Source organism: Conger conger, chromosome 1 (assembly GCF_963514075.1).
Source record: "Conger conger chromosome 1, fConCon1.1, whole genome shotgun sequence".
In the NCBI taxonomy this organism is placed as follows: domain Eukaryota; kingdom Metazoa; phylum Chordata; class Actinopteri; order Anguilliformes; family Congridae; genus Conger; species Conger conger.
This window is the reverse complement of record NC_083760.1, coordinates 24,104,330-24,128,669: the sequence shown is the minus strand read 5'-3', so window position 1 is coordinate 24,128,669 and position 24,340 is coordinate 24,104,330. Positions and strand designations below refer to the sequence as shown.

Below are 24,340 nucleotides of genomic sequence, written 5' to 3'. Positions count from 1 at the left end.
TCTTATTTTCTTGTACTTATAAACTTTTGTTTTGGTGGAATAAAATATAAAATTATTTAAGCTGCTAAAAGTTGATTATGTTTTTACCATTTTACTTTTTTATGGAAAGCAAATGTGAGATAATAAAACGTTGAATATGCTTTCACAATAAAATAACGCGTGTGTTACTCATTTAGAAATGTGTTTATGTATGGGGTTTCTGGAGAAAAACGGTCGCAAATTGACCTTACAGACATGGCGACGTTCTTGCACGATTTTCACTGCAAGCGAAGGCCTACAGAAAGAAATAGATACCCAATTACACTTCCGGTGTAAACAAGGCTCGCCGTACAAGAGCGACCTAGCTGCCACTTAGCTGGAGCCGTGAAAGGACAAGCTCTGAAATATCAGACCTTCAGCAAAAAGTAAGTTTGAACTTAAAATACACGTGAATAAAGCCAAATATATACCCAACAGCAATACTTGATTAGCAGGAAAGAATATGTTTTCTGTGTTTTATTGCAACAAAATGGGTATCAAACCTAACACTGCTGTAACGCTAGCTATGGTAGCGCATGATTTTTTCAATTGGTTAATTAAATCTTATGTCAACTAAGTAACGTAATTTATCGCAAACAGTAACTTGTGCGTATTGTGCAAGAAGGCAATGTCGTTGTTTTATTAGCTGTGTGCATGTTACTGACGAAATGTGGACTGGCTTGCTAGCGGCATGTTGCCTACTGCCAAATGAAAACATTCGTGGACTCCCGAGTTTCGTAACCTCCACGAACTTGGCTAACGTTCATTTATTTCATGTGCTAGCTAAGTAGAAATGATTGTCCTTTTGTAGCCAATTAGCAATGTTGCGATGATTCGTTATTCTCATTGTTAGAAAGAAAGACTAGACTGTAGTCAACGTTGTCTGTAGTCATCTTCCTAGCGAGTACAGTATTTTTTCAAAGGTGACGTTAAGCTTTAATTTATTTTCTGCTTTCGTGGAAGCAGATTTTTGCTAACTTTTGGCGCATTGTGTAACTTAAGGGCTGATATGCTGCTGCTAGCTTTGCTACACTTTTATTTAGTTTGTTTAAATTTAAATTTAACTTTGTCTCATTCTGATGCTCCAGGTGTGCCAGAGAGAAAGAAAGCGTAACTTGGCTGACCATGGCAGATGAGATGGACGAACCCATTGATCTACAAGGGGGAGAAGAGGAAGAGGAAGATGAATCTGATGAAGATGAGGAGCTTGATTGGGTGGGCGAAGAAGAGGAAGAGGAGCAGTTGGAAGATCATGAGTTATCCCCACCCAGTGAGGATGCATTTGAAATGGACATGCCAGCAGAACGCAGTGGCCATATAGCTGTGATTGATGAAAACTATATTTTTGTATGGGGAGGATATAAGGTATATGTTCAAAAACATCACTCATTTTATTATCAAGTCAAGTAGTATGTATCTTTTCTCTTGATCATTTATTTGTTTCTTTGCATCGCAGAACACCCAGACGACTGGCTTTTTTGACTTCTACCTGCCAAGGAATGAAATATGGATTTACAACACCGAGACCGGAAGATGGTATTTTGATTCTTATTGCGTAATCTACAGGAGAATGTGGATTAATTTGTGCTGGTGCATGCATGTTGATAAGATCATTACAGGTCAGATTAGCATTTAGGCTATATGGGTGCGTTCTTACTACATCTTTATATAAGTGACCTTGTCTACCTCATGCAGTCTTTGCTGTTGTGACTACAAGGTAGGGTGCACAACTGTTTTATTTAATACATTACAGTCATATGTAAAGCGTTAAAACAGTCAGTAAAAACAGATAAACCCCTTGTGTGTACAGGAAGAAGCGGATGACTGAAGGAGATGTTCCCCCCTCCATGTCGGGAAGCTGTGCCGTGTGTGTTGAGGGCGTCCTCTATCTGTTTGGAGGTCACCACTCCCGGGGAAACACCAATCGGGTGAGTACCTCAGACACCCACGTCCCACTGGGCCATTGACCCCTCAGCACAGCAGTGGCCTTGGCCCCTCCCCATGTGGCATTGCACTTGCATAGTATCCACTCCACCCGAGCAAGCTGTTTTAAATGTTTAGGATTTTTTCATTCATTCATTGATGCCTTCCACAACATTTCCTTTGTCCAGACACCCGGCTTGGTTTGATGTTTCTCACGTCATGACCTTCCTGTGAAGGTCAGAACAGCAGAAACGTTGACCACCTTTAAGCACAGACTAATGACCCACCTTTCTCCTCCCCTCCCCAGCTCCCTGTGATTTCTAATTAGCCCCGAATACTGTCTATGGTTATTATCACGTTTATATTTTGCCAGAACTACTTTATTACTGCTTATTGGTCAGTTTATCCAATTAATCTACAAGGGTTCAAGTTTTTATCTCTTTGGACACTTCTAGCACTTGGAACTGTGCTTCCCTCTAGGGTTTTCAGCGCACTTGTCCCTGGTTAGGGTTTTGAACTTTATTGTACGTTGCTCTGGATAAGAGTGTCTGCCGAACGGCTGTAAGTAATGTAATTTGGCGGCTTCTACCTTGAGTCCGGTTACCCACACCGAGCTATTCCAAGTCAAATGACTTGGTCATCATATTTGTTTATCATTCCTGTTCATTAGTGCCCCTGCTATCCTTCCACAGTTCTACCGGCTCCCCTTGAGGACACCAGGGGCACTGCGATGGGAGAAGATGAGGGACCTGAAGGGGCTTTGCCCCTCCGCGAAGGACAAGCTGGGCTGCTGGGTGCATAAGAACAGGTCAGGACCAGCTGCATGTTATCTAACTGGAGCAGACCAGAGTTTGGGGGCTTGCATCTGACCCACATACCTTGTCTCAATGATAAAGGCTGGTGTTCTTCGGAGGGTACGGCTATGCTGCAGTCGGAGGTCACCTTGGAACCTTTGAATATGATGAGACTTCATTCTGGGTGAGACAGAAGCAGGACTTTACTCATTTAATCGTATGAACACAAGTTGTTTAGCAGGCGATCTCCTACAGCACTCCATGCTGAGTGGCATATCTATGTTATTGCAGGCTAATGGTGCTGGAAGGGGGTGGAACAATCATATCCATGTGCTGGACCTGGAGACTTTTGTCTGGACTCAACCAGTCATAAAGGTATTATTGCATGTGATATGACAGTATTGTTATGCTGCATACGTGATGTCATGGTTCTCTGCCCCAGGGTTTTTGGCAGATGCGATAAAGCCAGGTATGGCAAATAGTTAAGCACTGATGATTGTTGCACATAAAGACTCTGTGTGGTAGTGTATCCTGTTTTGAGTAAATAACCAGGATAGACTTTAATTTGTATATATTTTTAATAAATTTGTTTTTTAAAGACTTGTATATTCTAAGTAACCTCGCAGTTAGCTTGATTGACCCAAGTATAGCACAGTTTAGAGCAGCATAATTTGTAATAATCCACACGTCAAAGGATGTGTTTGTTCTGACAAAATGCCTTCACACCTTTCCCCCAACCTCAAAATAAACACTGCCACAGATTGCCAGTGTGACAATTACCCATCCTGGTTCACTTGAGAGAGGAATCACATCCACCACCTTTCAGTGTATTCTTCTGGTCTAGTAAATTAAGTAAATTTAGTAAATTAAAACAAACTTGTTCCATGATATGCAATGGAGGAATGCATGGTACAACCCAAATGGCTTCACAGAAATGATTGAAACTTGATTTTCCACTCTACCTACCAGGGAAACCACCCCTCTCCCAGGGCTGCCCATGCCTGTGCTACCATTGGAAACCGGGGCTACTTGTTTGGTGGTCGCTACAGGGTACATCTTGTTTTTCATTCCAAGAATTTTCAGTACTTAAAACCATCCCGATAAAGTAAAAAACGTAGCCTCTGGAGAGTGTAGTGGCTTGAGCTGTGGACCCTGAGGATTGTGTGATGGAATGCCTTGTGACAAGCTCACATTGTGCCTTTAAGCACTAAATAAATAATGTGATTATATAGTAATTATAGTCTCTCTGGATAAGGGTTTAATGCACTAAACAGATTAAGAATATCATTTTGCTGTTTAAATCTAAATGAAATCCGACATTTTTTACCATGACAGGAGTATCGCCTGAATGACCTGTACTACATCAACATGGATACCTGGGAATGGAATGAAATGTGAGTTGTGCTCTAGTCTTTTCTTTCTAACCACTTCAATTGTTTTATATTTTTCATTATTTAATATGAGGCAAATGTTTCTCTTCATGGTAGTTTTGCTGGGACTAAAAGCAGTGAGGATGTAGTAGTGTTTCAGTTCTATGGAAGAATCATCTACGTTTTTGTTTAAAATGTTGTCTGATTAGTTGAGTGTTATTCAGACTTGTGTGGGTTGTTGTGGGTTGTTCAGTTCTGGCCATAACTCCCTCATGTCTATCACCCCCCTACAGGAGTGTCCCTCAGTATGGTCCAGTGGGCCGATCCTGGCACTCCTTCATCCCTGTGTCACCAGACCACATCTTCCTGTTTGGAGGCTTCACAACAGACAAACAAACACTCAGTGAGTCATAGGCGGCCAGCTGCATGTTTGAATTTCTGGCGTTTTGGGAGGGGAGCTGCAATGCCTCACTTCTTTGAGCCTACTTCAGTTGAGTGGACAGTTTAAGCAGATCTTAACGGTATGAAGCCAAAAACAACATATCCAGGACATTTCAGGACAGGGCTGAACGTGTGAACTGAAGTCATTTTTGTAGGTGAAGTAAGGCTTGTCTTTCATAGCCAGACCAGTTTAATTTCAGTTCAACTGGGAAAAGACGTGTTTACATATTTTGCATATTTTTTAACCGTCACATAACTAACGTCATAACTATGCAACCTAAAGCAGCAGTCTGAATACTACTGTTTTATTATTCAGTCTTATGCAAATGAAAATAACCGTTATGTTGACAGCACACCATTTAAAAGAACGTTGTTGCTAGTTGAGTTTTTTGATGATTTAGTGGAGCATTTGCATATTTGTTGGCTTTACTTCTATAGAATATTTTTCTCTCAATAATACAGGGTATTCATGCTATTTTTCAGTAAATTGAAGTTGAATTGTGGAAATATCCACAATGGAAACCAATTATGCCTGAAAGTTTTCCTGTCGTTATTGGTGAATTAAGAAAAAAAATGGGCAATTTAAAGTTTCCCCAATTAATTGTCTGGAAAAATATAGATGCATTTTACAGTTTTGAAAATGTTAAAATGTTAGAAACTATGGCATATGCATTTCAGACAGTGATACCCATAACATAACACATGACATAAATACAACTGGCATTAATTGTGACTGTTGATAATTAAAATGTGCTGCTTGAATAAACAGCTTGACTTGAATCGACTTAGGCCTCATGAAATAGTATAGCCAGGCTAGAGTCAACCTCAAAGCTCTTCCTCTGGAGCACACAGGTGTGAGTTATTCATTGTGTGTGTGGTCTCTTGCCACTCAGGTGATGCTTGGCTCTACTGTGTGAGCAAGAACGAGTGGAAGCCATTCAAGCACAGAAACACTGAAAACCCTAGGTAGGTTATGTGGTACAATGACCATTTACTTTCATTTTTAAGCAGTCATTGATGGTCTATAGATAAGACTGATAGTGTTTTTGTATTAATTTGCAATGTGAAGCCATGTTGAAATTGTTGCAGAGTGTATGTACAGTAAAGGCCCATGTCATTCACATACTACTGACAAAATGGCTGCTACCATAAGTCAATAGCAGTTTTTTTAATAAACAAGAAAATTCAGTTTATATTGCTTTATCAGTATGATTTGGTATTAGTAATACTGTTATATTCTGAGCAGGAAAGTCGAAGGAAGGAAAATGGTGCTGCCATCTATGTTTATGTAACACTTTGGCACTATTGAAAACAACCTATTTATTTTACAAATAACTCGATGTCGTAGAGGCGCTGGGGAACTTGTACAACCGGTTTAGTGCTCATGTAATTGCTGACGGTTATGAGTTCCGAACCCCAGCGATGTGGATGCGATTGACCTCGTTGTGTTCCCAGGCTGTGGCACACAGCCTGCGCCGGGCCTGAGGGCGAGGTGTTCGTGTTTGGGGGCTGCGCCAACAACCTACTGTCCCACCAGAGGGCGGTGAGTGCAAGTCCCACAGACATGGACAATGTTGCATTTTCTTTGGGTTGTCCGATTCTGCCCGTCTAAAAAGCAAACATTTTGTATTGTACTGATTCTCTCGACAGGCTCACAGCAATGAAATACTGGTTTTCAGTGTGCAGCCCAAGTCCCTTTCACGGTAAATGCACGTTTTAATTGAACTGCACAGATAAGTACCTATTGCTGTCCCTCTGTCACTTCACTCTGCTTAAATTGATTGTGCACTCAATGCCACTCCACCTCACACAGCCATACACTCCCAACATCAGTTCAATTGCATGTTGTACACCATACTTCCCCATGCAAGTGTTCCACAGCCCAGTGTACTAATGGGATCCTCTTCCCTAGGTTCTGCATGGAGGCAGTGATGCAGCACAGGGAGCAGCTAGCAGGGTCCTGGGACTCCCTGCCTAAACACTTACTGCAGAGCCTGGCCCAGAGGCTTGACGGCATCAACACGCTGGGGTCCTAGACCTCCCCCCCCCCCCTCCCTGAATGTGTGAGAGCGAATGAGTGAGAGCATTAGGTTGCCCTGGTACAGAGGCATTTATTGCAACCCCTCCTCCCCCCAGAGCTCATATGCGACTTCCTCGCTCATTGAACGTTCCGGCACATTCCCTCCTGCCCAATGGGGTCAGAATACCCAGAATTTGATGAAAATAACTGTGTGTACTTGTTACTCAATACCCGGTGAATGTAATGCAAGGTGCTGATTAGCAGTTCGGGCCAGTCTGAGGGGGAAGTCGGACGACTGCAGACACTCTATAGTACCAGTGTAGCCAAACTGTTTTCCGGCCAGTCCTTCCTTGGGTCTCTTGCAACTGTTGTGCTTGCCCAATGCAGGAAGCCAACACTGTTTGCCTTTGTTAAATGTCTAGTTTTATCAAATATATTATATAAAATAAGCATATTTTTGTGTAGGTTTGTCATGTGTATATTGCAAATTGTTTAAAAAGTATATTTTACAAACAAAAAAAACAAAAAAAAGTTTCAGCACTGGTAGTGACAATTTTGATGTTCTGGATTTGTCCCCGTCACCTTGTTTACATTGTCTAGAGGAAAACCAATGAGATTTAACAGCTGTGCTATTTGAAGGTTTTGCACGAAAGTAACTTCAATTGAGTACGTCACACTACTCAGTTGTACATTTTATTTTTCATCCACATTTTCAGCTTTGTCCAATTTGGTGTACCTTTTCCCCCTGCCATTTAAATCTTGAACATAAAATGTACAATGTAAAAGGGGATAGGGTTTCTTCATATTCTCTCAAAGAAAAGATGCAAGTGTAAAAATAAGTTTTTAGATTTTGCTTAGGTGGGAGATTGTAGAGAAAGGTCAACTGGAAAAGTGCCAGTAGTTGAAGGGATTCTTGTAATCATCCAAGTTTCAGTTGTCTGCTATAAAGCCTTCTGAAGGTATAATTTCATATTGGATATTAAAGGCATCTGGATCGACCGAGTGCAGCACAGCTCCCATCATGTCAACAACCCCGGTCTCTCCTCTAAATTATTTTCAAAATTGGCAAATTGTAGCAGTCCAAGGATCTGTTCAGTGTTTCGTCCTTTCCTGCTTTCTTACAGGCAGTACAGCTCATTTCTTCTTAGCTGCCAGCAGATTGGGTGCTGATACTTTCACTTTGCCAGGGATGTTTCTTGATAAATCTGTGTCCTGAAATAATAATAAATAAAATAAAAAAATTACTTTTTTTCATGACCTGAACTTTTTTTTTTTCCAGAACTTGCTTACTTTTTCTTATAGTAACAAAAAAAGTATCTGGCTGGAACAAAATGGAAAAACATGGCGGAGGCCAATTTGTCATGTTGAAGGGAATCTGGCTGCTCTGCGCTAGATCCATTACGGTTTGTGGGGGGAACTCAATTTCAGACCATCATTCACACAGAGTAGATGCTGCGTAAGCCCACGGTAGCGTATGGCTGCAGATAGATGGAGCTTGATGGCAGAGTCGTCCGTCTAAGAGGCCTTAGCTGCCGTACCTTTACGCTGCGGAAAAGGTCCTTCTCTCTGGCCGTGGACTCCCTGGATTTCATGAAGCTGAACACTGCCGTCCGGGCCGCTGTGGAGGGAGGAGAAGCAGGAGACGGTCAGCATTCGCTCAGAGAGCAGCACTTGGGCAAGTCATTGCCTGTCCAGCAGTATCAGTGTCTGTACCTTTTCCCTTCTTCTGCGTTCCTGGAGTCAGCTTCACTTTGTGCCTGGAAGGAAGGAATGCTCTTATTTAGCCAGGACACTGCAGTAGCTTGGTTATATTTTTAAAAAATTGGGACTGACAGAACAGTCTTACTTGTAGTTGGTGAGTGCTGTGTAAGGGGCACACACAGGCACAGCAAAGAGCAGCAAGTCTTCTGAGTGAGGCTGACCCGTGAGAGAGACCAGCAGGTTCTCTCCCTCCTACAGCAGAAGGAGGAATCATACAAGACAACTTTGCATGTGCAACCATGCACAAAACAAGACACAGGGTGGGCTGAAGTGATCCTACAATAATGTGCGAGTCCAGTAATATAGTATTTATGTTTGTGTTCAGTTAACTAGCTGGCTTCTTAGCAGTGGAAATGAACACAAGAAGCATGTTAAAATGGTTCCGCCAGGGCTGCTGGATGGCTCATTCTGTTAAGGCACGGGTCCAGTTCATGGATGGGCCTGATGGCCAAGCAATATGGAGAGGAAAGGAAGCTTAAAAACTGGCCACTGTTCACATCTCACCTCTGCTCCAGGGTTGTCCTGTTCTGGGTCATCAGCCTCCTGCATCACAGAGGTACACGCAATAAGAATCACAGTCCCTTGCTAACCAGACACTGGGCTCATTCCAATTGCTTATTTTTCTTTTTCTTGCTATTTTTTGTACTCCACCCATCGGGAGATGCTAGGAAAAGTGGCAAATTAGGCAAATGGAATATCCATCCATCCATCCATTATCTGAACCTGCTTATCCTGATCAGGGTCGCAGGGGGCTGGAGCCTATCCCAGCATACATTGGGCGAAAGGCAGGAATACACCCTGGACAGGTCGCCAGTCTATCGCAGGGCACACACACCATTCACTCACACACCCATACCTACGGGCAATTTAGACTCTCCAATCAGCCTAACGTGCATGTCTTTGGACTGTGGGAGGAAACTGGAGTAACCCATCCGTGCCGCCCCAAATGGAATGTCAATAACTGAAATGTAGTAGAGCGCTGGGGAACTTGTACGACAAGTTTAGTGCTCACTGAAGTGACGTTTATGAGTTCCAACCCCAGCGATGTGCATGCGATTGATCTCAAAGAAACGTTGGTTACACACATGGCAAATGGGCAGGTTGATCATTTATGCATCAGGCTTTACAAAAACAAAATACTTCCGCAAAGGATGTGCTGATGTTTTCTTGCTCAAAGGAAAGATTGGGACTTCCTAACTTCTACTTCTAGCTCCTAGAAGGAACATTTAACGGGTTGGAATGTCCTTTAAGATGGCGGACTTATCAATTTCCGGATCAGAAGTAAAAGAAAAAAAATAAGCATTTGGAATGAGCTCACTAGTTTCTCATAACATCCTACGTGACCAGCCAATCGGGGTTTCTACCTTTTCATCTTGTTCCTGTTCACCTGCTGGAACCTCCTCTGCAGCCTGGGATTCTGGGCCCTTCACAGCGCTCCCCTGTGGCCGGGGTTTCGGTGCTGGTTTCTGGGGACCTCTCCGCACTGCTGGGTCCTCTTTCCCCTTCCCCTTTTTGCCCTTTTTCACCTTCTCTTCCTTATTTGAGCCTGCAGACTGAAGACACAGACAGGGAACGTTGGCATGCACACAACTATTCAGAGTCAGTACTACTTGTACATTAAGGCAGCCATAAATAGACCATGTAAGTTTTGAAATTTGCACACGCATCAAATCGCTTCTACCCTTACCATCAATATCGACAGTACACAGATGTCGCAAGTACTGAAATTGAACTTGATAAATGATTTACTTATAATCAGGATTTTTACAGATTATTATGATTATGATTTTTACAGATTTGTTTTTAAAAAGGAACAATCGGTTACTGATCTAACGTAGTAGAAACATTGTGTTTTCATTTCAAAATATTTCCTGTGTAATTAACTGCATTTAATTACACAGGAATGTAATGAACACGGCCATGTAATGAAAGTGGAAATTACATCTGCATTGTTAGGGGATAGAATATTCTGTAAGTGCTGTAAATATTACTTGCGGTATATTAGGAGTTAGGGTACACCAATACCTTCAGCTCTGAGCATGTGGCTTTCACTATAATGCAGAGGTAAGTAACCCTGGTCCTGATGTGTCAAAACTATATATAATACAAGCCGGAGACAGTGAATGTCAGGAGGTAAGAGCGGTCGTCTGGCAGTCAGAAGGTTGTGTCGAAGTGTCCCAGAGCAAGATATCTAACCCCCAATTGCTCCCGAAGGGATCAATTGTAATGCAGTCCATTTGCCAATAACAGTTAAGACATTTCACCATTCAGACTCAGGCTCAGAACAGTAAGTCAAACTAAGGCCAGCTCAGATGGAACAAACGGCAGGTTCCAGCTGTTAGTCATGAGAGATGAGGCTTTTTACAGTGCTGTTGTATTGGAAATGTAATGTTTTTTATTTTGTGTATGTGGTGATGTGGTGGCAAATGAGTTTCCCCCATGGGGGATGAATAAAGTTATCTATCTATAACTCAGACTCAAGAGTTGTTTACCACTGCGATAATTGGAGAAAATCTGTATTTAGGTTTCCTATATCTTTGTCCACCCGGACAAAGCAGTAATGATATCTGCCTGTGTGAGGGTGAGAGAAGCAAGGACTTCCATATCTTCTCTGGTCTCTGATTAGATCATGGAGCAGCTCACCCCCAGGAGTTTCATGCGTAGCTCCCTGTCCTCCTCGTCCTGATCCTTATACTTGTCCTTGATTTTCTTCATCTTGTTCTGGATGGGAATACCGAAAACAACCAATGTATAATTGAGACAGGACCAGGTGGATGACCTTCAAAGGCAGAAGACCTAAAGCTGGAAAAGCAACATTTGGCCCTGCAGAGAGAGTAAAGAGCTCTGTTAAAAGACGACAATGTAAGGAAAACAACCTTACCTTTTGGCCTCTCTTCAAAGGCTGCTGGGATTCTCCGCCTTTGGCAGTATTCTTTTTGTCCTGATTGGCTGCAACTGACTCCTCGCCTTTGCTCTCTGTGTCTTCCTGGTCTTCACTGCCATCCTGTGGTTTCTTCTTCTTTTTCATATCTCTGAAACACAGGATGGAAACATTTGCCAAAGAAAGTCCTGAAGCGAAATATAGAAATAATGCAGGACATTGACCATGCTTATATTCCGTTATCACTCTAATATTAGAGAGTTCATAATATCACATATAGAACTAGGCAGCCAAATAAGATTGTGTTGCATGTATACAGATAAAACAGCTGGTGACAGCTGGCTATAAAATACAAGTAAGCTCTATATTTCTTTGGTGAAAAAGACTTCATTGTTCGCTTATACAACACAATGGTATAACAATGGAATAACTTCTAAACGTCTCATTAAGAACATAAAAATGTAAACGATTTTTTAAAAAGACCGCCAAATGTTTGGAAAATGAATTAATTAATTAATTCATTCATTCATTATCCTAACCCGCTTATCCTGAATAGGGTCGCTGGGGGGCTGGAACCTATCCCAACATACATTGGGCGAAAGGCAGGAATACACCCTGGACAGGTCACCAGTCCATCACAGGGCACACACACCATTCACTCACACACTCATACCTAAGGGCAATTTAGACTCTCCAATCAGCCTAACCTGCATGTCTTTGGACTGTGGGAGGAAACCGAAGTACCCAGAGGAAACCCACGCAGACACGGGGAGAACCCCCGGCCAACGGGGATTCGAACCCAGGACCTCCTTGCTGTGAGGCGGCAGTGCTACCCACTGCACCATCCGTGTTTGGAAAATTGATTACCAAAAATTGCATGCCATTTCACAGGGATTTTACCTCCGTTGCTTGGCTGTCAGGTGTTTTCTCCCCAGCAAATCCACGTCCACTTCTGACTATAGGAAGACAGGCAGATGGCCATTTAACACCCGATATACTCACAAGCTCTATATAGCACAGTCGGGTAAATGTGATGGTCTGTCTCACCTGATTGGATGATTGCTGTTTGAAGCCAGAAGATGCACTCTGGAGGCCCCTGATGGAACAGAAAATGTATGTATAATTCCTGTAAATGACTTGCATTTGCCTAAAATATGACAGTACACTGGTGGCAGGCAGGCATGAAGGACAGCGTATTTGGAAATAATGTCACCCAGGGAAGAAGGGTCAACAGGTTAACTCTGTACTTAATCTCACAAGACCAGCCCTCCAATACAATGACAGTGCAACGATGCTCTCTACAAACATTCTGGTGCTCAAACGTTCCTCTAAACCAGTGGTCTCCAACCCTGGTCCTGGAGAGCTACTGGGTCTGATGGTTTTTGATTTCACCATAAAATCAGCACCCTGCAGAGACCCAGGTATCCAGGTGAGGTGAGGTGAGTTAAGTGTGTAATCAACTGCTCAAATTGATTCATTAAGTACAGAATAACAACAAAAACCAGCAGATCCAGAAGCTCTCCAGGACCAGGGTTAGAGACCACTGCTCTAAATTGTTTGGCAATGTAATGGGCAACAGAAATTATGTTGATGATAGCGGGCTGTGTTACCTGGACGATTGCAGGTGGGACAGGGGGATGGTGGTGTCAGGGAAGCTGATCTCCTCCTCGCCCTCCTCGCCGTCCTCTTCCTCCTCCTCCTCCCCCTCTCCCTCTGGTAGCTCCTCGTGGTCAGACTCCTCCTCTGAATGTTCTGCCTCCTTGGATTCCTTCAACACATTCTCTTTGGAGTCCTGCCCCTTCCCCTCCTCTTCCATCTCTTCTGCATCTTCTGCAGCGGGTTCGTCCTTCACAGCCCCCTCCCCTTTTCCTTCTTCTCCTTGCTCTCCAGCATCATCCTCCTCTCCTTCGTTGCTACTGTCCTCACCTGGAAAGATTTCAAAATTCCAAATGACACTAATCACCCTCCAAACTTTTAGTGTTAAAAGGTCCCTGTGTCTTCAGTGATCAGGTAACCTGTAATTCTTTTTCTAATTCTGTTGAGACTGGCTACGGCTCAGTTGAACTTATGGTAATTGACACAAGGTAAATGAGTGCTATGCTGTGCTTACTTGGATAAAGAGAGAGCAACACTACCGGGTGCTGAAGATTTATTTGATTTTCTTTTCTTCTGCTTGCTTTTCAAAACAAACGTAAAATATTTCAAAGATACCCTTTAAAAATATTTGTAATTACAAAAAAGAATTTAGTTTGAATTATATTCTTACATATTATGATAACAATATGGCAAAGTAATTATTGTATTAAGTATCAATGGCCATTTACAATTTAGTACTCATCAGGTAACAAATGATACTGGTCAACACAAATGTATTATTTATTCACAACAGTGAACACTACTGAACAAATAATACAAATGTGTAACCACAAGCTATGCCCATGAATCAACAGTGCAGTACCTAGTAATCATGATTAATGACATTCAGTAGTGGTATAAGTGGCTCCAAGACGAACATGCATTGGAGGACTACACTGCTGCTATTAAAACCTGCTTCCTGGAAACACAGGGCACTACAGAGTGACTGCGTGACTGCATGCAGCAGTTCCAGAATGTGAATAATGTGTATGTTCAGGTGAACGTGCACTGTATACTAATGCTTGCGAGTGAATCCGTACCTATGAGCTCCTCCCCATCAACAAGCAGGTCTGCAGTGCTGCTGGTCACAGACTCCATGTCCTCCTCCACAGTCTTCACCTTCCGCTCATCTCTGTGTCTCCACACGCACTGCTCATCCACCTGCACAGACCATTGCCACCATCATCTTGCTCAACCATAGTCAGCACTATATGCCTACTCATACACATGCACAAAAAAGTCGGGATTGTTCCAGAATGTGTCTCAGAAGCTCCTGAACCTGAGAAGTCCCCGCTTACCTTAAAGAGGAATCCAAATCCCATCATGAGATAGGAGGGTGGCAGGAAGTTCTTCTTTCCTAAGAGCAGAGACATCCATGTATTCATATACTCCCATGCCTAGAATTCATGTCACTTACGCAACTGGCGAAGAAGGAATTTAAGAGGAAGTACAACTTGTAGCTACCCGAACATCACAGCCCACCATATATAATATTACCGACAACACTGCAATGGCACATTGTCCAAAAGTGAATGTTAGGAACTCAGGAAGTAGAGCGCAGTCTGGTAGCCCACCTCTGATCATGAAGCTACCAGTGGTCAGGTACTCTCCAGTGGGGGCTGTCTTTGACACCTGGACAAGTGAAAAAACAAACCGGTGTCAGACCAGCAGTGTGATACTTACCCACCAACCATACCGGTCTAATAAAAGTTAGGAACACTGTGATTTTGCACTAGGGGTAGAAGGGAGCAAGCATTCGATGAACCTGGATCAGTACAAGAAGGGAGTCATAAGAGAGTTATTAAAACAGGTTTAGGACAGACTGTGACATACTCACTTATTGGTTTTCAATCAGAACTAAGCAGATCAATATATTTACTTTGACCCACTGCCCTCAAATAACTGTCTTACTACAATTTCAATGATATCAGCCTCCATCAAACTGTACGGCACTGCTGAGCTCACCTGGTGATGGTGCACCCACCAGGCACTGGTGATGACCTTGGCGTCCCAGGCTGCACTGTAGCACACCGCCATGGTGCCCGCCTCCGTCAGTGTGCGGGGAGGAATGGCCTCACCTGCAACAGCACAGCCTGAGCGTCACACAGACCTGACAACAGACCCCAAGAGGGGTGAACAAAAACACTGTCCCAAAAGGCAACAAAGCCACCAGTTCAATAAACTGCTGAAGATGATGGAAGTGTGTACTCCATCATGTCAGTCAGAACTGAAATTATGAAAAGAAAAGCAAGACGCAATCTGGCCAAACACTGTTTCGTCCTTCTCTGCCACTTCCACATCCTTGTTGAACCATTCAGGATTGTCATCTACTCAAAAGTACACGTGTATGTTATGTAATGGCCGAGGGAATGGTCTAGAGAGGCCCCGATATTTGAGCTGACTCACCCGTTGGGTTCTTGATGACGCAGCTGGTGGCGCCATGGAGGTCAGCGTGGACGTAGATGTCACCTAGGGGGACGATGGGAGAATCAGTTTCCTCAACTGAATGTTGTGGTGAGATACATTAGGGAAATAATACCCGCAAATTGCTGTAAATGCACCCTGGTGATATTTATTAAAGTGAGCTCTCTATTTATTATTATTTAATTACAGACCGTCTTGCTCACTTTAATAAATATCACCAGGGAGCATATGTGGATCCAGTGTGTGGATATTATTTCCTTACTTTCCATTCTTCTTTTTTTACCTAGCACCTCCGCTAAACACTTTGGATGTGAGCTTGCCTCTATTATAATGGTGAGATACAGAATCATGCAGTCTCACAGAAATCATGTTTTTATTAACTTTTTTTAAGAAATGAAATTCTATTACCGGTAATGTATTATTGATGCACTATAGTGAATCCGTGCACTATAGTGTAACTTTTGCAAGTAATTTGGATTTTTAAAAATACATTTAACAAAACAATATTGTTGTTGTATTTTCACAACAAACCATCATGCATTTAGTCAGGGACAGCCATTTGTATGGTAGCGAATGATGGCTTGTGGTGTTTGGTAGTAGACAAACTATAATTCTGCAGCAACAGAATATCTCCTTTGTGACTACCTCATTAGCAGTGGACCATTGTGTGCTGGGCCAAAGGCCCTTTCTGACCTGTCCTCAAGTAACGTTTGACGATCATCTCGTTCTGCTGCTGGTCCCGCCCTGCGATGATGAGGTAATTCTCAGAACTGATGAACCACAGAAACTTCTCAAACCTGCGAGTAGAAGTAATAGATCCTTCATCATGTGCAACAATTCCGAATGAACTAAAAATGAACTCATCATCCTCATTTGTCAAAGAAGATCTGGAGCTCTACTGCCCTGTAGGTTTTCACTCCAAACTAATGATAATTCAGCTGATTGAGTTAATAAGTAGTCAAATCGGGTTTGTCAAATTAGGGTTGAAATTAAAACTTACAGAACAGTAGATCTCCAGGATCAGGGTTCAGAACAACTGGCTTAGATCACTTAATACACACTAGCATGTGTAATATGTTCACTTCTATTACTATCCATTATGAGTCTTACTTTAGTGTATGCGTGATGCACAGGGATCTCACCAGTAGATTTTTCTGGCCTTCTGAATGGTTGTCACTGTCTGAACCTCTTTCAGTGTTTGCTTGGTCTTCTTCTCTGCCGACTTAAAAGCCTGAAACAGAAATGAGATCAACAATGAGGATGTGACCCAATCATGTCATTATCCCCTTTACACTCAAACATATAATATTTCTGAATTGATCAACAATCTTTTCCTATGCTCCTATTGAGCAGATTTAACAAACATTCTCACAAATGTTCATGGCCCCAGGCATTTCTTCATACTAGCAAATAAGAACAGTTATTGTTTTAGATCCAAGTTGTTGGTGTACTTAGTATCTATCTTAATGCTAGCAAGCTAGCTAACACATTAGCTATTAGCTCTATAATGTTTTCATACTTGCTTGCAAATGACAAGCTGGCCAGCTTTATACCTTCTTCAGCATAAAAAAACAAGTCAAATAATGTGAATCTCTTTTGCTAGGGGGCCTGGAAAATTATGATCATATCACAGCACCTTGTGGGCAGCTTCCACCGTTTTCTGCTCCTTCTTAGCTGCATTCCGCTTGTGGTCATAGTATCTGAGAGGACATTTTAAGGGCAGCGTCAATCAAGGATACAAATAATATTTTAGTAGAGACGTTCCTGAAAATGTATCAGGCATTCAAACCATGCTCAAGCAAGCATGCAATATTTATATATTTTTAAACCAATGTGGTGGATTCAAATCCACCTGCACAAGCTGTAACGGAACAAGCAGGTACCCACTTCTTTGCATTGGCATAGGCCGAAAGGCTAAGGTCCACATCAACCAGCATGGGTTTGTTCTTCTGTGCTTTAGTCTTCTGCACTTTGTTCTTGTTCTTCTTCTTCTTCCCTTTCTGCCCCTCGTTCTCGTCTGGTTCTTCTGGCTCCTCCTGCTCCTCCTCTGCCTCCTCATCTGAGCCAATATACGGATTCCTGGGAAGAGATGGCAAGAACATGTTGAAAAGATGATGAAAATGTAACCGGCGGAAACCCTTACTCATTATCCCTCACAGCCGAGGGCTCAGTGGCTCGGTTACCTGCAGCTCCTATAATAATAATAATTAATATTTATTTTATTATTTAGCTGACACTTTTATCCAAGGTGGCTTGCAGTTGATTAGACTAAACAGGAAACAATCCCCCCCGGAGCAATGTGGGGTTAAGGGCCTTGCACAAGGGCCCAACAGCAGTGTGGATCTTAACGAGGCTACACTGGGGTTTAAACCACCAAGTCATGTACCTTAGCCACTTTGCTACAAGCTTGTTACAGTGTGTGCAGTGCTCCTCAGCATATGGGCTAAGTATTTTAACATATTTTTTTGATTCTATGTAAATATTATTTGATGGACCATATGCAAATGTTATTAGAATGGGCCCAAATTTACCGAAGTAGTATAGTTACATGGACTGTTACAGTCTGTGCAGTGTTGTGGAAGACTCACCGGAGCAGCATGGTGATGTGGTTGGTCTGCAGCTTCAGCTCCTTAATGGCGCAGGCCACAGGGTCACCGGCTGCCTGGGCCTCCTTCACAATCAGGCCAATCTCTGTCCAGTCAACCTGGTTGGCCAGCGCACTCCGCACTACCTGCAGTGCCCGGTCCACCATGGCAAGGTTCATCTCCACCAGCTCTCCCTTCAGCCTATCCACCTCCTGCAAAACGTCATCAATGTCTCATTCGTTACATATCATCATATATTGCCAGCATCACACATCAGCATTATTCTAATGAAAAACTATGGCCATCACAATGCCATCATATAAAGAACAGACACATCCTACTTTTGAAGGATATTACATTCTGACACGAGGTGTGAATTGTGGGACCTTATATACACAGGACTCCAATGGAAATTGGGACACATATCAAAGATAATTTAAGCAAACAGGATGTACCTGACCACAAATGATCTGAATACTTATGTAAATGAAAGATTTAAGGTTCAGATTTTTACATTTGAAAAACAATTTCTAAAAATATGATTTCACATGTCATGCCACAAGTGAAGCCTGATGAGCAGGAATTCATAGATTGATGGGGAAAAAATATCAATTTAATCAATTTAAAATTAAAATCTACAACACAATAAAGTGTGCAAACAGTGAAGGGGTCTGAATACTTTCTGAAGCCACTGTAAGTCATAGTACAGTATATTCTTCTCCATTGAATATTGTAATGAGAAATGAATAGTATAGTAAACATTTTACTGCTTTCTTGTGAGATTATTGGGATGCTGCATTTGAGACCCGTTAATCTGAAAGTTTCATTGACCCTTGTGTTGAAAGTATCTCTGCACCACTGCCCACCTGTGCTTGGTGCAATGCCTCAAGCCGTTGCATATGGTCCTTCTTCACGTTGTCCAGTTTCTTCATAGCTTGCTTTTCCTGCTGAAGGGCCTTCACATCAATCTTCTGGCTCTCCATCTTCGAATAGAACTCATCCACTGCCTAGAGTAACAGATATGTAACTAGCATTCTCAATAACCTCAAAAATTATCTATTGAACTTGAAGACAGAAGGCAAAAAATGCTTTGAAGACAGAAAAATTAAGCAATAAAAACAATAAAAAACAAAAACAAAACTTGCCTTGTCAAAAGATTCAAATTCCACAAATGGGCTCTTGGCATGTTGGGCAAACAGAAAGGGGTGGAACTCTTCATACCTGCCAGTGATATGAATGTCATAAAATAGCAGAGAGGAGAATTACGCAAAAGGACAACACATCAACACATCACCCCTAAAAAGACCCCAATCCTAAAAAAAACAATCCTCCAAACATATAGAACAACACAAAAGAACATTTTAGCATGAAATTCGTGTGAAACATTAACAAGTTCATACGTGAGTAATTCCTCTGGAGGTTTGTCTGGTGCTAAACTTGGCTTCTTCTCACATTTCTGGATGATGTAGCCCTACAATTAAAAGAGGATAATACAGTCAACTGAGAATATATTTAATGTGTTACTCCCCACAAACAATTAATTAACTGATAATTACATACTCAAAGCACAAACATATAGAATAAAAATTTAATAATTTGTCTAAACAATTACTGTTTACAAGGCCAAAACACACATTTTGCAAAGACTGTAATATTGCAACCGTACGTCTTAATGATGAAAGGACAAAGTTGTTTTAGATTAATTACTTTCCCACTGAAGTTTGCCGTTTTCTCCATGTACTCTTCTGCTTTCTCAAGAGCTTTCAGAACCTTCTGAGCATCTAAACAAAAGAGCATGAATGAAAACATTTTCTGAAGCTTGTTGGCTACAGTATTAGTTCCAGTGCAAAATGTATTTCTTAAAGAGCCAGTTCACCCAAAAATGAAATTAAAGTATGTTTCCACTTAGCCGGAGACCTATCTATACATCCAGTCACTGACATGCGACTAATTTTCAAGATTTCAGATGCAGTTCGCCGTGATATTATGGACCTCTATGGACCACTCCCTTTCTGATAATCAATGCACCAATAAATTTACCAATAAAAAACCCAACAGCAGAATCTCTGTCTAAATATAATGTCAGTTACTGACAAACAGAGCTGAAAAGTGCATTGTTTTATGTATAACTATTTATTCTATTGCCGGGACTACCAAAGCACACAATATAAATTGTTGGTGCAATTATGACCAGAATAGGAGTGATCCATGTAGGTCCATTGCGGCGAAAGAAATGCAATGAACAACTTAGTTTGGTCAACTAGAAAGTTGACTAGCTTTAAAATTTTATGTTAAGAAATGACAGATGTTCCAATCAAAACCAGTAATAGACAAATTTACTCTGCTTGCCACCTGCATAAGATGAGCTGATCTACTTTTAAAGTGAGCACTGGCCCTCCTGAGGGTTACCTTGAGCAATGTCAAACTGGCTGTCCAACTTCACAAAGCCAGAGAGGCCGACCTCCATCAGGCAGTGCTCGATCAGGGTGGCCCCATATGCTGGAGAAACAGAGACATAGAGAAACAACTGTGAGCAGGCTGTAGGAACACTGGGGTGCCTGGAGGGTAATGTATATCACTTACGAAGGTGTGGATTGAGGATCCTTTTCACTTGTTCTCCTTTAGTGCCACTGGACAGGATTTCAGTGAGCCTTTAAGAATAAATGCATTTAGCTCATGTTATTGTGTACATATTCATGTACCAAAACAATTAAAAGAATGTTTCACAAAATAGATGCTGCATATCCCAGTCACCTAAATAATAATAATAATAAAATAAATAAAATATAAATCTGATGATGCCCTAGTCCTTATCTTTGTTGTACAGGTAGAAGTTGAAATTGTACTTCCCTCTAGGGTCTTTCAGCACACTTATCCCTGGTTATGGGTATGCACGTTGCACTTTGTTGTACGTCGCTCTGGATAAGAGTGTCTGCCAAATGCCATTAATGTAATGTAATGAAATTTAATGGAATCTATAAAAGTTGGTTATCCATGATGTGCACTGAGGCAGAAACCAGCCAAGCATTTACAGCTTAATTGTATTTTAAATTATAGCAATAAACAGAAAACTTGCGCACTGGCCTATCACACAATTCCCCCAAACCCCACCCTTTTTCCCCTACTCAGTCCACCAGGTATCCCACTCTCCTCAAGTGGCCCGGTTACCTTTCCAGGCTGATAAGGGGCTCTGGGGTCCTGGCACTCTCTACAGGGTATCGCTCCCTAACAGCAATCTTCACATCCTCTGCTTCAGCCGTGCGAAAACGCAGCAGGTTCAGGATCATATACTCGTGGTCAGTCAGGACAATGTTTCCCTGTGGAAAGGGAAAACCCATGCCTTCACTGTGGCACTCCTACACTGCAAGACTCGCACCAACATATATTTGTGCCAGTATACACGTGCCAATGACAAGTGCCGATGCCCCATTCCCCATTCACAGCACCAAAGAAATGGATACAGGAATAAATGTAAACCAAATCTTCATCTGTAAACCAAATCTGCAAACCAAAGCTGAGCTTATCGAGAGTTTAATAATTGGACTGAGTTGAATGAACTGTTTACAACCTTACATGAATAAGGGTGGACACTTAAATGACCATGTAAGTTTCTCACCCTGTCATAAAGCTCAATTATCAGGTGGTAGGCTGCTTCGTCTGAGCCAAACTGGATGTCCACGATCCTGTCCGCTCCCAGCTGTTTCACCATCACCATCCGCCGAGACTTCAGGTGTTTCCGGCACTAGTGTCACAAAGTGACTATTGTTAATGGAAATTAGTTCATCTCATTGAACACAACGGCAGAAGAGGGCAATCAGGAATACTTACTTTCATGGCAAAGCCAGAGGGCATCATATTTTTGGGCCATTCAAACTCTGTTGAGTGAATGCGTATTCCAGACTCCAGCAACAGCACAGCCTTGGTGTCTGGCCTGAAAGAAAGAACCTTTCATTTATCAGTTTTACAGGGACATACATTTCAATTAAATTAAATTGTCTGTTTCAGTAAGGACCCAAAATCTTAACATTGAATATTTCACCCTTCCAACAAAATACCACCAAAGCTGCATCATTGACTGATGAAGTAATTTGATAACGCAACTAATATTATCCTGAACTAAAGGTTATGTCCACCTTGATACAGCTCAACAAGGAGAATAATAAAACGTATTTTCAAAGTCGCTGTTATGGCAGCAAAGCAACTTACTTTTGCAGACGGATTAAATAAGTCTTGTTGTCGATATCATAGATGTTATTTACTCTCATACCAAGGAAGCTGCAAGGGCGGGAAGAAAATAAATGAGTGACAATGACAAAAATGTGTTCACAGAAATAACAGTGGCAAAAATGTCATGCCGTTGAATGTTTACATGTATCATGTGTTAAATTACATCCTCTTGTTAGCTGTCCCCCAATACCGTTAGGATAGCAACTCTATCTAACTGGGTGTCTCAGTTTTGCTCTATAATCTCAGTTACGTGGCAGATTTCCAAAAGACATGGATACACTGACATGCTAGTTGTGGTCTTTGCTGATGGCTACAGCTAAATTTTAACCTGGCACTCGTTCGCGCTAGCTAGCTAGTTATGAATTGGACCAGTCCTGGCTAGCACAGCAGACGATAGATAGCTGTCAAATGCAATGTTCCCGAAAACTTAAAAATGATATCTTACTTGGCATTGATCTCGGCGATGACAGCCCTAATATCGACTGTATTAAATCTACCTTTCATGGTGAATAAAGTTTTGAAACCAGACAGCTATCGCAAAAACATGCCTGGAACAGACGACATTAAAGCCGTGCGCATGCGTGATTTCCCTACGGAAGCCCGTTTGTTTGCTATTATTCGTGACCGAAAATGCCGTAAAACGAGGATATGGCGTGGTTTGAAGTCCGGTCGGTAGTTTCTTATGAATCAAATTATGATGAAAAAACATGTACATAACATTCATGATATCAAACTTTAAAAGTTTCACATGAACTTAAATGATAGGCGCCAACTAAAGTATCTGAATCAATATCTTATTTTCTATTAGGCAGATCTACCTTATTTACTCGGTATTTATTGAAGGTAAAACATTTTAAATTTGCAGTGTCACGGTGAGAGGTGACCAGCTGGTTAATCTGTGATTATCTGATTACCACACAGGGGTTGATAGGAGGCTGGAATGTGTTTGCTAAAACCTGTAATGGGGTACAGGGTAGTCATTTTAAATAATTGAAAGGCTAATTATATTTGTTAAAAGTGTAGAAGCGTAGGCAATATGCGATACATGTTTTCCGACATAGACAAAAATGTATCCTAACAGAAGAGTTCATTTTTGTTCGTTGGGGAACACATATCTAAACTGTAGCCAAATTTACCGTGCAATATCCCAATGTTATATTTGGGTACTAGCACTATTTTAAGTAAAAATATGGGGAAAATATTACTAGCTAGGAGTTACGTCGGGTGTATCGTACAGCAAACAAACCCAAGCATTTGTACCATTAAAGGCATTTTTATTTTTTGAGAATGAAGCAAAACTCTGTAAACCTCTATTTACTAAATGTAACCACGAGATGGCGGCTGTATCACATAATGACGTCATCAGCTCGAAACTTCATTACCACTTACTGCTTGCTTTGCTTTCGCCGGGCGTGGTGGCGTGCGCCTGTAATCCAAGCTACTGGGAGGCTGAGGCTGGCGGATTGCTTGAGCTCAGGGGTTCTGAGCTGCTGCGGACTATGTCGATCGGGTGTCCACGCTAAGTTCGGTATCGATATGGTGCTCCTGGGGGAGCCCGGGACCACCAGGTCGCCTAAGGAGGGGTGAACCGGCCCAGGTCGGAAACGGAGCAGGTCAAAGCCCCCGTGCCGCTCAGTAGTGGGATCGCGCCTGTGAATAGACGTTGCAGTGCAGCCTGAGCAATACAGTGGGACTCAGTCTTTTGCAATTCCAAATCAGGAAAAAAATAATCTCAATCATTGAACGTAAGAGAACAAATTGAGTACTCATAAAAAGTCATTTTCTTTGTGCAAGCCATATATTCTTGCGTCTCCGTGCGTTCAACCCTAATGGTTGAAGCGTAACCTGCTATGTTTCTCTCTCTTGAAATACAGAAGTGTCAGTAGGAGGTGTTATAGTGTAACTCTTCAAATGTCGTTCAAGGCGACCTGTCGCCAAATACCCAAGAATAACCTATGCTTTAGAATGTAGGGAACATTTCCAAACACACAGATTAAGCTTAGTAGTGGACTAAATTTATTTTTTGTACGGAGAATCATCATTCAAAATGGAATTTAGTCAAGAGTTAGTTTAAACTTAGTCTGTATCTGTTATACTGGCCCTTGGATTACAATTTTATGTAGCCTACCTGTAGGGTATTACTACTCCCCAGTAAACACTATATTTTTGCATCTCCGTGCGTTTTCCGGTGCAAGGAGATATTGCCCCCTAATGGTTGAAACGTAACCTGCTATTTTTCTGGCTGTTATAATGCAGAAGCG

General features: G+C 41.9%; 2 protein-coding genes across 2 annotated transcripts; one reads left to right on the top strand and one right to left on the bottom strand.

The window, feature by feature from the left end:
* The first annotated feature begins 249 nt into the window (after positions 1-249).
* klhdc2 (kelch domain containing 2) lies at positions 250-7,810 on the top strand. The gene is made up of 14 exons (XM_061261194.1): positions 250-404; positions 1,107-1,383; positions 1,475-1,554; positions 1,829-1,946; positions 2,634-2,749; positions 2,838-2,919; positions 3,027-3,110; positions 3,705-3,785; positions 4,071-4,129; positions 4,399-4,508; positions 5,440-5,512; positions 6,002-6,089; positions 6,197-6,249; positions 6,459-7,810. The coding sequence occupies exons 2-14, from the start codon at positions 1,144-1,146 to the stop codon at positions 6,580-6,582; spliced, it is 1,308 nt and encodes a 435-aa protein (XP_061117178.1). The 5' UTR covers positions 250-404; positions 1,107-1,143; the 3' UTR covers positions 6,583-7,810.
* LOC133140876 (ribosome quality control complex subunit NEMF-like) lies at positions 7,247-22,836 on the bottom strand. The gene is made up of 32 exons (XM_061261153.1): positions 22,525-22,836; positions 22,059-22,127; positions 21,681-21,783; positions 21,469-21,594; positions 21,021-21,169; positions 20,436-20,503; positions 20,262-20,351; positions 19,560-19,633; positions 19,253-19,323; positions 18,994-19,073; positions 18,719-18,855; positions 17,856-18,064; positions 17,155-17,346; positions 16,904-16,967; positions 16,410-16,498; positions 15,961-16,064; positions 15,250-15,312; positions 14,809-14,921; positions 14,418-14,475; positions 14,142-14,200; positions 13,884-14,004; positions 12,819-13,134; positions 12,256-12,304; positions 12,109-12,164; positions 11,209-11,359; positions 10,971-11,048; positions 9,692-9,880; positions 8,832-8,870; positions 8,413-8,519; positions 8,280-8,323; positions 8,105-8,184; positions 7,247-7,778 (listed from the first exon to the last, which is right to left on the bottom strand). The coding sequence occupies exons 1-32, from the start codon at positions 22,581-22,583 to the stop codon at positions 7,701-7,703; spliced, it is 3,285 nt and encodes a 1,094-aa protein (XP_061117137.1). The 5' UTR covers positions 22,584-22,836; the 3' UTR covers positions 7,247-7,700.
* Positions 22,837-24,340: the final 1,504 nt, after the last annotated feature.

Bases quoted from the DNA above. Each gene is read 5' to 3' on its own strand.
- klhdc2 (XM_061261194.1), top strand. From the start codon at position 1,144: ATGGCAGATGAGATGGACGAACCCATTGATCTACAAGGGGGAGAAGAG. The intron at 1,555-1,828 runs GTATTTTGATTC...TTGTGTGTACAG, and splicing joins AACACCGAGACCGGAAGATG to GAAGAAGCGGATGACTGAAG. The intron at 2,750-2,837 runs GTCAGGACCAGC...TCAATGATAAAG, and splicing joins TGCTGGGTGCATAAGAACAG to GCTGGTGTTCTTCGGAGGGT.
- LOC133140876 (XM_061261153.1), bottom strand. From the start codon at position 22,583: ATGAAAGGTAGATTTAATACAGTCGATATTAGGGCTGTCATCGCCGAG. The intron at 16,065-16,409 runs GTGAGATCCCTG...TTCTACTCGCAG, and splicing joins AAGGCCAGAAAAATCTACTG to GTTTGAGAAGTTTCTGTGGT. The intron at 14,201-14,417 runs GTGGGCTACCAG...CTCTGCTCTTAG, and splicing joins TGGTAGCTTCATGATCAGAG to GAAAGAAGAACTTCCTGCCA.